Source organism: Ovis aries, chromosome 11 (genome assembly GCF_016772045.2).
Source record: "Ovis aries strain OAR_USU_Benz2616 breed Rambouillet chromosome 11, ARS-UI_Ramb_v3.0, whole genome shotgun sequence".
Taxonomy (NCBI): domain Eukaryota; kingdom Metazoa; phylum Chordata; class Mammalia; order Artiodactyla; family Bovidae; genus Ovis; species Ovis aries.
Window position 1 is genome coordinate 30,401,735 of NC_056064.1, and position 11,993 is coordinate 30,413,727.

Sequence of the window (11,993 nt, forward strand, 5' to 3'; positions counted from 1 at the left end):
TAGATGCCTGACACTGGCATCTTTGAAAGTTCACAACTTGAAGGCTCATATGTAGGGGACTTACTGTATTATTACTGCCACATCAGGGGAAGTCCTTCGTTGGAAGGACTGATGCTGAAGCTGAAGCTCCAATACTTTGGCCACCTGATGTGAAGAGCCGACTCATACGAAAAGACCCTGATACTGGGAAAAATTGAGGGCAGGAGGAGAAGGGGGCAACAGGAGCAGATGGTTGAATGGCATTGCCAACTCAATGGACATGAGTTTGAGCAAACTCTGGGAGATAGTGAAGGACAGAGAAACTTGGCTTGCTGCAGTCCACAGGGCCACAAGGAGTCAGACGTGACTTAGCAACTGAACAACAACAATGATCAGAGGAAAGGAAAGAATTTTAATCTTTTGCAACCTCATGGTTATGTGAAACGTCCAAGATGCTACACAAGCTCTGAGCAATGAGAGAATCCGTTATTTATACCACCAGTTATTAAGCACATCTACTTCATTCACCATCAGAAAATTCCATCAAGTGCCCAGCACAAAGCCTAATGGAAAAGCCCTGTTCAAACCATTCAGCTGGACAACAGGCAAGTGGGAGGGCCTGCTGCCATTTAGGAGCTGAGGAAGGCAGCTACTGTCAGTTTACAATGGCACACTTATTAAAAGAGTTGTATCTCCAGGCAGAGGGAAAGGATGAACCCAGTTTCATAGCTGGAGGTGGAAGCTCAATCCAGCCCTGAACATCCAGGGCTGTGATACGCTGCTGCCCTCGCATCCTACCTGGAGGAGAGCATGGCAACCCACTCCAGTATAATTGCCTGGAGAATCCCCATGTACAGAGGAGCCTGGCGGGTTATATGACCACTGTTATATGACCGCCATCAGGCATGTGGAGGACACGCAGCCATGAGTGTCTTCACATGTAGTCACATAGAAACTGTGAAGTAGGCTGAGAAACCTGAGTGAATTTTTTTTTTTTAAATCTGTTAATTTGCCTTCTGCCCCAATGTGGACAGACGGAAATAAAGAGAAAAGAGGGATGGGAAGAGATGCTGAAGATTGATGTTGCTCCATAATGTTTTACAGTTACACACCAGCTTGCATCCTGTATCAAAGGAAATGCAGAATTTCACAGAACAACCCCAAATGTAAACAAGGACCTTGGCCGTCATTTTATGTGCCTCGGTTCCTGAGATCCGCAGGTTGATATTAGTAACTATCTTGAGCTGGTTTGTTGCAATCTTAGTTTATTGAAGCCATGCAGTTTGGTGCAGTCTGTTTACCCATCCAGCTTCTAATTCACTCTCTCATTTTTCTTCCAAGAGCTTTTGCTGGGGTTTGGTGTCATGAATTTCAGCGCGTGCCTGGGTGAGGATGAAGGGGGTGGGGAGGGAGTTGCTCTTTTCTTCCAGTCTAGCTTGAGAAGGCTGGTGGACAGGCAGCCTTGGCTCTCACTTCAGCCTGGAGGAGGCAGTGGAGACTGATGGGAACCTTCCTCTCCAGATGGACAGTCTGGCGGGAAAAGAAACACAGAAAATGATCACAGTACCAGGCATGACTGATTGCAATGAGGTGGGAGGAAAAGGAAAGAGACAAGTGTGGGGGAGGAGAAGTGGCATCCAGGGGGCTTTGGAGGAAGGGTAGAATTATGACAGCTGATGATAAGAAGAATCTGCTGAGTAGCCCTAAGCCTGTTCTAAGAGTTAACTTGCTTTGGCTGGAGCAGAGAGTCCACTCAGATGAGTAATTATGATAAACTTCAAAAGGAAGAAAAGAGCAACTCCTTTGCTACCCAAAAGGTACTAGCTGAACTGAGAGGCATAGCACTCAACCCCCTGAGAACTGTGGGAACCCCACAGCACACAGCATGCAGAGGTCTGCCATCCACAGCCATGTTCCCACAGAGAGGAATTCAGGGAAGAGTCGACATCTGGCTCTCAGCCTTTCACAGTGAAGAGCCAGGTCCTGTGACTATACCAGAGCTGATTGGCCAAAGGTACTGACTCATATTAACCAAACACACAAAAGCCTGATGTACGAAACAGTCAACTATCACTTTATTCCTCTACAATCAACTAGGTTGTAACTTTCAAAGAATCTGCTGATGGCAACTTGCCCAGAAAATCTCTGCATATGTAAGAAAACCAGAGGAGAAGCTAAATTCTTATGCACTGTCCAGGATAGTGAGCTTCTCTGGTGGCTCAGATGGTAAAGAATCTGCTTGCCAATGCAGAAGACCCAGGTTCGGTTCCTGAGCTGGGAAGATCCCCTGGAGATGGGAATGGCAACCCACTCCAGTATTCTTGCCTGGAGAATCCCCATGGACAGAGGAGTCTGGCAGGCTACAGTCCATGGGGTCGCAAAGAATCTGACATGATTGAGCAACTAAGCACACGCCTTCAGGATGGTAGCCACGAATGACAGGTGAGCACTTGAAATGTCCATACCCAGATGTGCTATAAGTGTCAGTTAAATGCCAGATTTCAGAGATATAGGGCAAAAAAGGGGAAATACCCTATTAATAATTTTATATTGATTGTATATTAGAATATTTGACACATATATATATCACATTAAGTAACATTATGAAAATTAAATTCACCTCTTTTAAATTTTTTAAAGTGGCTACCATAAAATGTAAAATTACACACATGTAATATTTTGAATTTTTAAAATATTTTTAACTTATTTAGCTGCAACCAGTCTTAGTTGCAGCACACAGGACCTCTGTTGCCTCATGCAGGGTTAGTGGCTCCAAGGCATGTGGGATCTTAGTTCCCCAAGCGGGGATCGAAACTGCATCCCCTGCTTTGCCAGGCAGACTCTAAACCACTGGACCAGGAGGGAAGTCCCAATTTTGTGAATTTTAAATGTAAAATTACCGATTCAAATGGGTATAACTGTCAGTTATGTAACTGACACTTATGTAACACAATGTAACTTGTGCTACATTTCATTTGGGTCATGCTGTCTTAGATGGAGCCCTGGCCAGTCCAGTGTCTGGGACTGGGGAGCTGTTTTTTATTATCCAGATGTTTGATGGCATCAAACATTTCCCCCCTCACCCCCTGCACCCCCTCCCCCAACTATGCTTCAGTGGCTAATGCCCCTCCTGACTGACAGATTCTGTTTTTCTAAACATGTGAAAGATATTCAGACTTAAAGCCCAGCTCAACGACTTAAGGGACTGCTCTGGCACTTTATTTTCGTCCATTGTATGTTGACTTAATAGTTCAGCTCTTGCTCTGGCCATTTAGTGACTGATGGTCACCACCACGCAGGCAGCTTCCCTGGCCCACATGCCTGCTAGAGTGCATGGATGGACCAGCTGCTGTCCCCAGACTGGCTGGGGTGGAACCCACATAATTCCCCATCTTCCCTCCCCGTCTCATCACCCCCTGCATCTCATATGAATGACAGCTGGTTGCAAAGACCATCTTTGTAGGGAAGGAAGGGAGGACCAAGGCTGACCTTTAGGTCAGGGGGCAGCCTGTAGCCCCTGGAGAAGGGCATGTGTGGGCATTGCTAATACCGTGGTGTGGACACTGGCCACATGCTTGTGAGCCCAGAGCACCGGTCACTTTCCACCCCCAAGAAGGGACCGTTTCTGGCCATCCAGAGGCCTTCAGTTTGGACTGGAACCTGTGACTCTGCACTCTCCACAAGCTTCCTCACTTAAAGCGATGAAGGCTTAGAGGGAAAATCACGTTTTTATTTTTGTTGTTGTTCAGTCATGTCCAACTCTTTGTGACCCCATGGACTGCAGCACACCAGGCTTCCCTGTCCTTCTCTATCTCCAGGGTTTGCTCAAATTCATGTCCATTGAGTCAGTGATGCCATGCAACCATCACATCATCCTCTGTTGCCCCCTTCTCCTGATATCAAAGAAAGACTGAAAACATTTATTTATAGGGACAAGAAAAAGTGCTTAAGGCCACATCCAGGTAGCCTTTGTACCTATGATAAAGTACCCCCCAGTCTTCAGTTCTCCCCAGTTTCCCTGCAGTGTAGACATGGAACATGCCAATCACAGGACCCAAAGTATGGCGTCTTTTTAAGGATTTAGTGTTTCCTTTTGTACGTTTTCTTTCTGTTGACTCTTGACCTATGAGCAAATAAGCATTCAATCTGTGTTCCACGCGACCCAGGCAGGAGGAGTTTGAGGATGTCAAGGTGAACAGATGGAAGCAGATTTCTCTATGTAGGTAGCTGGAATCTTCACGAAAGTCTTCCCTACCCATCATTTGGCCCCAGAGACTGCCTGTGTGCACCCACCCCTGCCCCCAACCCCAGCCTCTACCAATCTGGCCATGCCTGAGGAGACTAATTTTCTTTGTCCACCTTTCAGGAAGTGCTGTCCCAGAGTCTGTAGGTTTATTTCTCTTCTTCTAAGAAAGGGATTTGAGTTACACTGCACTAACTGAGTGTAGGACTCTCTGGGTTCTTCTCGACCCCTCCTCTGGAAATGAGTTGTTTCTACTTCCACTCGAGGTCGTGAGCAGATCTGAGTTCAGAACCCTAACCACCAGATGAATGCCTTCTTCTTTTCCTAAATTGTTCCTGTTTCACTCTCAAACGAGCAGAACCTAAGAGGTGACACCTTCCTTAAGGCTCCATCACGTGCACGTTCAATTAGTAAATGCGAACTCGCTGTCAGAATAACTTACAAGCAGATGTGAGAAATTTTTAAGAAAGCCAAGTTACACATTTTGTACTTCCCTGCTGTCAAAACGACCTTAGATTTCTGAAGAGTGTTAAAAATTAAGTATTGTGTACATATTTTTTATTATGACTTCATTTTTTAGAGCAGTTTTAGGTTCACAGCAAAATTGAACAGAAGGTACAGAGTGTTCCCATTTACTCCACCCCCCATGCCCACCCCCCCACCATGCACAGCCTCCCCACCATCAGCATCCCCACCAGAGTGGTCTGTTAGTTACAGCTAAATCCACACTTCCATCACAATCCTCAGAGTCACCTATGGTTTTTCTTAGGATTCACTCTTGGTGTTGTACATTCTATGGATTTGGAGAAATGGATAATGACATGGGGGCTTCCCATGGTAACTGGTGGTTCAGTGGTAAATCCACCCACCAATGCAGGAGACACAGGAGATGCAGGTTTGATCCCTGTGTCGGGAAGATCCCCTGGAGAAGGAAATGGCAACCCACTCCCGTATTCTTGCCTGGGAGATCCCATGGACAAAGGAGCCTGGCAGGCTACAGTCCATGGGGTCGCAAAGAGTTGGACGTGACTCAGCAACTGAACAACAACATGATGACGTGACCCACCGTTACAGGGTCTTACAGAAGAGTCTCACTGCCCTAATATTGCAGTTGCTTTATTCTTAAGCACATGACTTCTTCTTACAACACATATCAGAGAAATGAAGGTTTACAGGACCTCAGTTTTCAGCAGTGGCACATCTCTGTGTGAGACATGGTCACACAGAGTTAAGGGGTTGAACTGGCTAGAGGAGATAACCAGGCAACAAAGGACTTCTCTGTACCAGCAAATGACAGTGGCTGGCAGAGTCTAGGGCTCCATCTGAGTTCATCTCTACCAGTCTGTCTGCCACAGCCCTCAGAGACGTGCCAGAGGACTGGGACATTTTCATCCTAGTTTTTCCAGTAGTGCTGACCTGGTTTTGTCAGGTTATGTTGTAGGATGAACCCAGGGTGGGAGACCTTACCTTCCCATCGACTCACGACAGCATTCACAGGTACAACATACTTCCACAGATGCACCCAGACTCAAGAGAACCCACAACACCGTGGTGGAGAAGCAGATGTATTTGGTGTATTATTTATAAGAGCACTTTATGTCAGTGCATTGAAAACTTAAAATTTTTATTTTAAAAGGAAAAGTAAATACATTCTGTATCTTTTTTTCTTTTAAGTCTACTGGACTTTATTTTTTTAATGAATCCTGGTTTGTCTATGTATCTTTTTATGTACAGTTTAACAAGCATGTACTCTTATATGTCCATAACAGGTTTTATTAAAACCGCAACATACAGGATTTTTAACACAACCCTGACAAAAACATACACAGTACAGTTTAATTAGCACACAGAAAACTAGGCCTGTTTAGAACAGTGCTGTCCAATAGAACGCTCTGTGATGATGGGAATAGTCCATGTTTGTGCTAATAAGGGCACACGTGACTGCTGAGGACATGAACTTCCACGAAGGAACTGATATTTAATTTTATAGTTCTAAGTCATGTATGCATGCTCACTAAGTCGTGTCCAACTCTTTGTGACCCCATGGACTGTAGCCACCAGGCTCCTCTGTCCATGGGATTTCCCAGGCAGGAATACTGGATGGGTTGCCATTTCCTCCTCCAGGGGATCTTTCTGACCCAGGAATCAAACCCACATCTCCTACATGGGCAGGAGGATTCTTTACCACTGAGTCACGTGGGAAGCCTCAATTTTAAGTCACTTGTGCTTAAATAGCTTCATAATACTGATGGTCATCATATCAGACATGGAAGGCCTTGTTGGGTACCCTATTTCCTGTGCAGAAACCACTGAAGTAGAGAGGACACCTTCAAGGAACTGTAGATCCTTGGCATAACTAAGGTTACAAAGTTTAAAGACGGTTTTCAATGCCAATCTTCCGTCACAAATTTCATTCAGCAATTTCAAGAGGGTCCCTAAAAGTTGGCTATGTCTCTAATAGCTTGGTTTCTGAAGGAAATTCTTGATTTGGGGGAATATAGATCCTCTTGGCTTTGGCTTCTTGCATTTCATGGAAGGAGCTCAGTGGGACACTCAGGTAGACCCTGGGGTGGGGGGTGCAAAGTGCCGCACCTGCAGGCTGATTTCACACACATTGCCCCCTGCCCTCTGGCTGTTTGTCTTCAGGGAGAGCTGACGGTGACCAGCGACATGGAGAGCTTACAGAACGCCCTGTACCTGGACACAGTGCCAGAGTCCTGGGCCAGCAGAGGCTGCTGCAGAGGCTGGAGGAGAACAGAGGAGCCCAAACTTTAGGGTCGGGTGGAATCAGTATGGGCTTCCCCGGTGGTTCAGTGCTAAAGAATCTGCCTGCCAATGCAAGAGACACAGGTTTGATCTGGGTCTGGAAGATCCCCTAGAGAAGGAAACGGCAACCCATTCCAGTATTCTTGACTGGACAATTCCATGGACAGAGGAGCCTGGCAGCTTGCAGTCCATGGGGTCACAAAGATTCGAACTCAAGTGAGCAACTGAATCAGTGTGGAACCCACAGGTAGTTTTAGGTCCAGAGGGAACCTAAACTACTGTCAGTGGATAGGTGTGGACTCTGATATCACTGGAGCAGGGGAAGTTTTAAAGGACTAGCCTCTATGAGACAAACCTACAAACGAAGTGCTAGACAGGGACCAGTGTTGGGTCGCCCACCTCTGCAATCATCTCCTGTCTTCCCCAGCATGCCCAAGGCCAGCTGTTCCCAGGGACCTGCCACCCCTCACCTTTTCCCCTCTGGCTGTTTGTCTTCAGGGAGAGCTGACCATGACCAGCGACATGGAGAGCTTACAGAATGCCCTGTACCTGGACACGGTGCCAGAGTCCTGGGCCAGACGAGCCTACCCCTCCACGGCAGGCCTGGCAGCCTGGTTTATGGACCTGCTTAACCGGATCAAGGAGCTGGAGGCCTGGACAGGCGACTTTGCCATGCCCTCGACTGTGTGGCTGGCGGGCTTCTTCAACCCCCAGTCCTTCCTGACGGCCATCATGCAGTCCACAGCCCGCCGGAATGAGTGGCCTCTGGACCAGATGGCCCTGCAGTGTGATGTGACGAAGAAGAACAGGGAGGAGTTCAGGAATCCCCCCCGGGAAGGGGCCTATGTACATGGCCTCTTCATGGAAGGCGCTCGCTGGGACATCCAGGTAGACCCCGAGTTGGGGGTAGAGGGGCAAAGGGCATCACCTGTAGGCTGATTACACACACATCGCCCCCTCCCATAAAGTCCAATTGCTAAAAGGGGCGCCCTGGAGACTTCTGTCCTGGATAACCTCTCCTTGAGGCTGTCAGCTCATTTCCCTGCAGCCACAGTTTGAAAGCATCAATTCTTCGGCACTTAGCCTTCTTTATGGTCCAACTCTCACATCCGTATGTGACTACTGGAGGAACCATAGCTTTGACTGTATGGACCTTTGTTGGCAAAGTAATGTCTGTTTTTTAATGTGCCGTCAAGGTTTGTCGTAGCTTTTCTTCCAAGGAACAAGCATCTTTTAATTTCATGGCTGCAGTCACCATCTGCAGTGATTTTGGAGTCCAAAAAAATAAAGTGTATCACTGTTTCCATTATTCCCCCATCTATTTGCCATGAAATGATGGGACCAGATGCCATGATCTTAGTTTTTTGAATGTTGAGTTTTAAGTCAGCTTTTTCACTCTCTTCTTTCACCTTCATCAAGAGACTCTTTAGTTCCTCATTGCTTTCTGCCATTAGGTGTCATCTGCATATCTGAGGTTATTATTGATATTTCTCTCAGCAGTCTTGACTCCAGCTTGTGCTTCATTCAGTCGCATTTTGCATGATATAATCTGTGTATAATTTAAATAAGAGGGTGACAATATAGAGCTTCGACATACTCCTTTCCCAATTCTGAACTAGACTGTTGTTCCATGTCCAGTTTTAATTGTTGCTTCTTGACCTGCATATAGTTTTTGCAGGAGGCAAGTAAGGTGATCTTCTGATATTGCCATCTCTTTAAGAATTTTCCACAGTTTGTTGTGATCCGAAGGACTTCCCTGTTGCCTCAGACGGTAAAGTGTCTGTCTACAATGCAGGAGACCCAGGTTCTATCCCTGGGTCGGGAAGATCCCCTGGAGAAGGAAATGGCAACCCACTCCAGTACTATTGCCTGGAAAACTCCATGGACGGGGGAGCCTGGTAGGCTACAGTCCATGGGATGGCAAAGAGTTGGACACAACTGAGTGACTCCATACAGTCAAAGGTTTTAGTGTAGTCAGTGAAGCAGGAATGGATGTTTTTCTGGAATTCCTTTGCTTTTTCTATGATCCAATGGGTGTTAGCAATTTGATCTCTGGCTCCTCTGCCTTTTGTAAACCTAGCTTGTACACCTGGAAGTTCTCAGTTCACATAATATTGAAGCCTCACTTAAAGGATTTTAACCATTACCTTGCTAGTGTGTGAAATGAGCATAACTGTGTGGTAGTTAGAACATTCTTTGGCATTGCCCTTCTTTGGGATTGGAATGAAAACTGACCTCTTCCAGTCCAACAGACTACCTCCCATTTTTTCATTACCTTGTTTCTGAATAATAATGAAACCAAAAATAACGCCTCAAAGTCTATATCCCACAAAGTGTTGAGCAAAAAGGGAAGGGGAAGGATGTCCAAAATTCCTCTCCTCCATAAAACAAGGGCATTGGCAAAAAGAAAAAAAAGTGTATATATTAGATAGATACCAAGTTCTGTCATCAGCATAAGGGGTTCAGGGTCACCTAGACAGAGGCGAGGGATCTGTGAATCTCTCTGGATGATTATCTCCCCCAAGTGTGTTCAGAAGACACTAACGATGTGGGAGATGGATAGGTTGCAAGAAAAGGGTCCTGTGTCAAAGTAAGTTTGGGGAACACTGGGATAAATAAAGTGAAACTTTTTTCTTTATTGCCAGGTCTTCTTGTCTTCAGTGTGCATGGTAAAGCTTCAAGTATAGTGTATGCTAATACCGCGAGGCTGTGTGTCTTGCTAACCTGAAGTCCCTAGCACCTAGCATGACATCTGGCAAACAGCTGCAGTCAGCATGCTTTCAAAATGAGTGATAAAATAAAACAGAGATTCAAGCCCTAAAGAGATTCATTTACATATGATATACGACCGCTTTGGGGACTCTGCTTCGAGCAGATATTCAGGCTGAAAACCAGTAGGAATATGTTGTGCATCCCCTCCAGTGCATGGGCTTCCCCTGTGGCTCAGTGGTGAAGAACCCGCCTGCTAAGGCAGCAGACATAGGAGATAGATAGGGTCGGATCCCTGGGTGGGGAAGATCCCCTGGAGGAGGATATGGCAATGCGCTCCAGTATTCTTGCCTGGAGAATCGCATGGACAGAGGAGCCTGGTGGGCTGCCGTCCATAGCGTCACACAGAGTTGGACACAACTGAAGTGACTTAGCACACACCAGTGCACGCCACCTTGGGTTGTTGAGAGAACCTTGCAAGGGGATGAGCCCGGGGGCAGCCTGGCCGTCCCAGTCTTTCTCTCTTGGATCTCCCGACAGGAGCGAGGCTGCCTGTCCAGGCTCAGGGCCTGACCTGAGAAGTGCTCTCTCGAATCCTTGTCCTCAGGCTGGGATCATCGCCGAGGGGAAACTGAAGGAGCTGACACCACCTCTGCCTGTGATGTTCATCAGGGCCATCCCTGCGGAGAAGCAGGACTGCCGCAGTGTCTACCCCTGTCCTGTGTACAAGACCCGTCAGCGGGGACCCACCTACGTGTGGACTTTCCAGCTGAAGACTAAGGAGAAGCCATCCAAGTGGGTTCTGGCCGGAGTCGCCTTGCTTCTGCAGGTTTAGCTTCCTGCAGAACCCCCGAGGAAGCTAAGTTGGGCTGGAGGCTGCCCGGAGGGACCAGTGGGTGAGGGCTAAGACCACAGCCATAGAGAAAGATAAGAAATGGACAGTACTCACAGTTCTGAAGAGCTCCTTTGGGGAACTTGAGAGAAGTGCCTAAAGTGAGGTTGAGCTGGAGGAGTCTGGACCTAGGAACTAGGGTAGAAGAGTTTCCTAACACTGGCCCTTTCCTAATAAAGAGATTTGCTCTTCAACTGTGTTTGGCCCAGGCTCTGAGTGTTGCAGGGTCAGAAGTTATCGTGACAAGCCCGAGAGAAAGAAGCCACAGATCCCTGAGCCCTGACATTGTTACATGACCCCACATCCAGTGCCCTGGTTTCTGGCTAGTCCGTGGGCCAGCAGCCCCAGACTCACCTGTGAGGCAGAATCTGCATTTTAACAAGCACCCCAGGTGATCTATATGCATGTTACTCTGGATCAGGGGGTCACCGGACTTTTTCTGTTAAGGATCAGAGAGCAAATATTTTAGGATTTGCAGGGCATATTGTTTCTGCACAACTGCTTAGCTCTGCCACTGTAACTCCAAAGGAGCCACGGACATACATACATAAGTGGATGTGGCCACATTTCATTAAAACTTCATTTACAAAAACGGGCAGTCAGCCACGTTTTGCTGATCATTGCTCTGGAAGATAAGGGAGGTATGAGTGCAATATGTGGGCTTCCCTGGTGGCTTAGAGGTGAAGAATACCCCGGTCAATGCAGGAGACACAGGTTCAATCCCTAGGTCGGGAAGATCCCCTGGAGAAGGAAATGGCAATCCACGCCAGTATTCTTACCTGGAGAATCACAGGGACAGAGGAGCCTGGAGGACTACAGTCCATGGGGTAGCGAAGAGTCAGATATGACTTAGTGACTGAACAAATATGCAATACCTATCTTCACTTAGTCCCCACATGCATTTATCAAGTGTTTATCTAACATCTACTTCTTGCTGAGGACAAAGCCACAAACAAGGTAGGTTGCTTCTTTGTCTGTCACCTTTCAGATCATTTAAGAGAGGCCCAAGGAGAAACCTGTCACCTACAGCTTTGTCACGGACAATCTTCCTCGATTTTCCTGTGGAACACATTCTCGCTGGATGCCCAACAAAATCTATGGTTTCCATGGGTTGGAAAGCTCCCTTTGTGGGGCTTGTTTGTTGTCTGGGCAGGCTCCCTGTTCCTTCTAGGATCTTTATTCCCACGTATCCTTGGAGAAACATTTTTTAATTAATCCCTACTTAGCAAAGTGGTTCTTAATCTTGAGCAGGTATCAGAATCCCCAGGAGGACTCGTTAAAACAAAGTTTTGTGGGCATCCTTCAGCGTTTGACTTGGTAAGTCTAAGAAACTGCCGATGCTGCAGGTCCTGGGACTGCATTTTGAGAACTGCTTACTCCAAATGTAAAACCCCACCCTCCTGC

The 11,993-nt window shown here is 47.0% G+C and overlaps 1 protein-coding gene across 4 annotated transcripts in view; it reads left to right on the forward strand.

The window, feature by feature from the left end:
• The window catches only part of DNAH9 (dynein axonemal heavy chain 9), a 285,514-nt gene extending 274,731 nt beyond the window's left edge, over window positions 1-10,783 (forward strand). For 3 of the 4 annotated variants that reach the window (XM_027974876.2, XM_060394832.1, XM_060394833.1), the window contains 2 exons: window positions 7,487-7,876; window positions 10,305-10,783. In XM_027974876.2, the coding sequence (XP_027830677.2) occupies window positions 7,487-7,876; window positions 10,305-10,532 (618 nt within the window). In that variant the 3' untranslated portion in view covers window positions 10,533-10,783. The other variant, XM_060394831.1, reaches the window with a different exon arrangement.
• The last annotated feature ends 1,210 nt before the right edge of the window (window positions 10,784-11,993 follow it).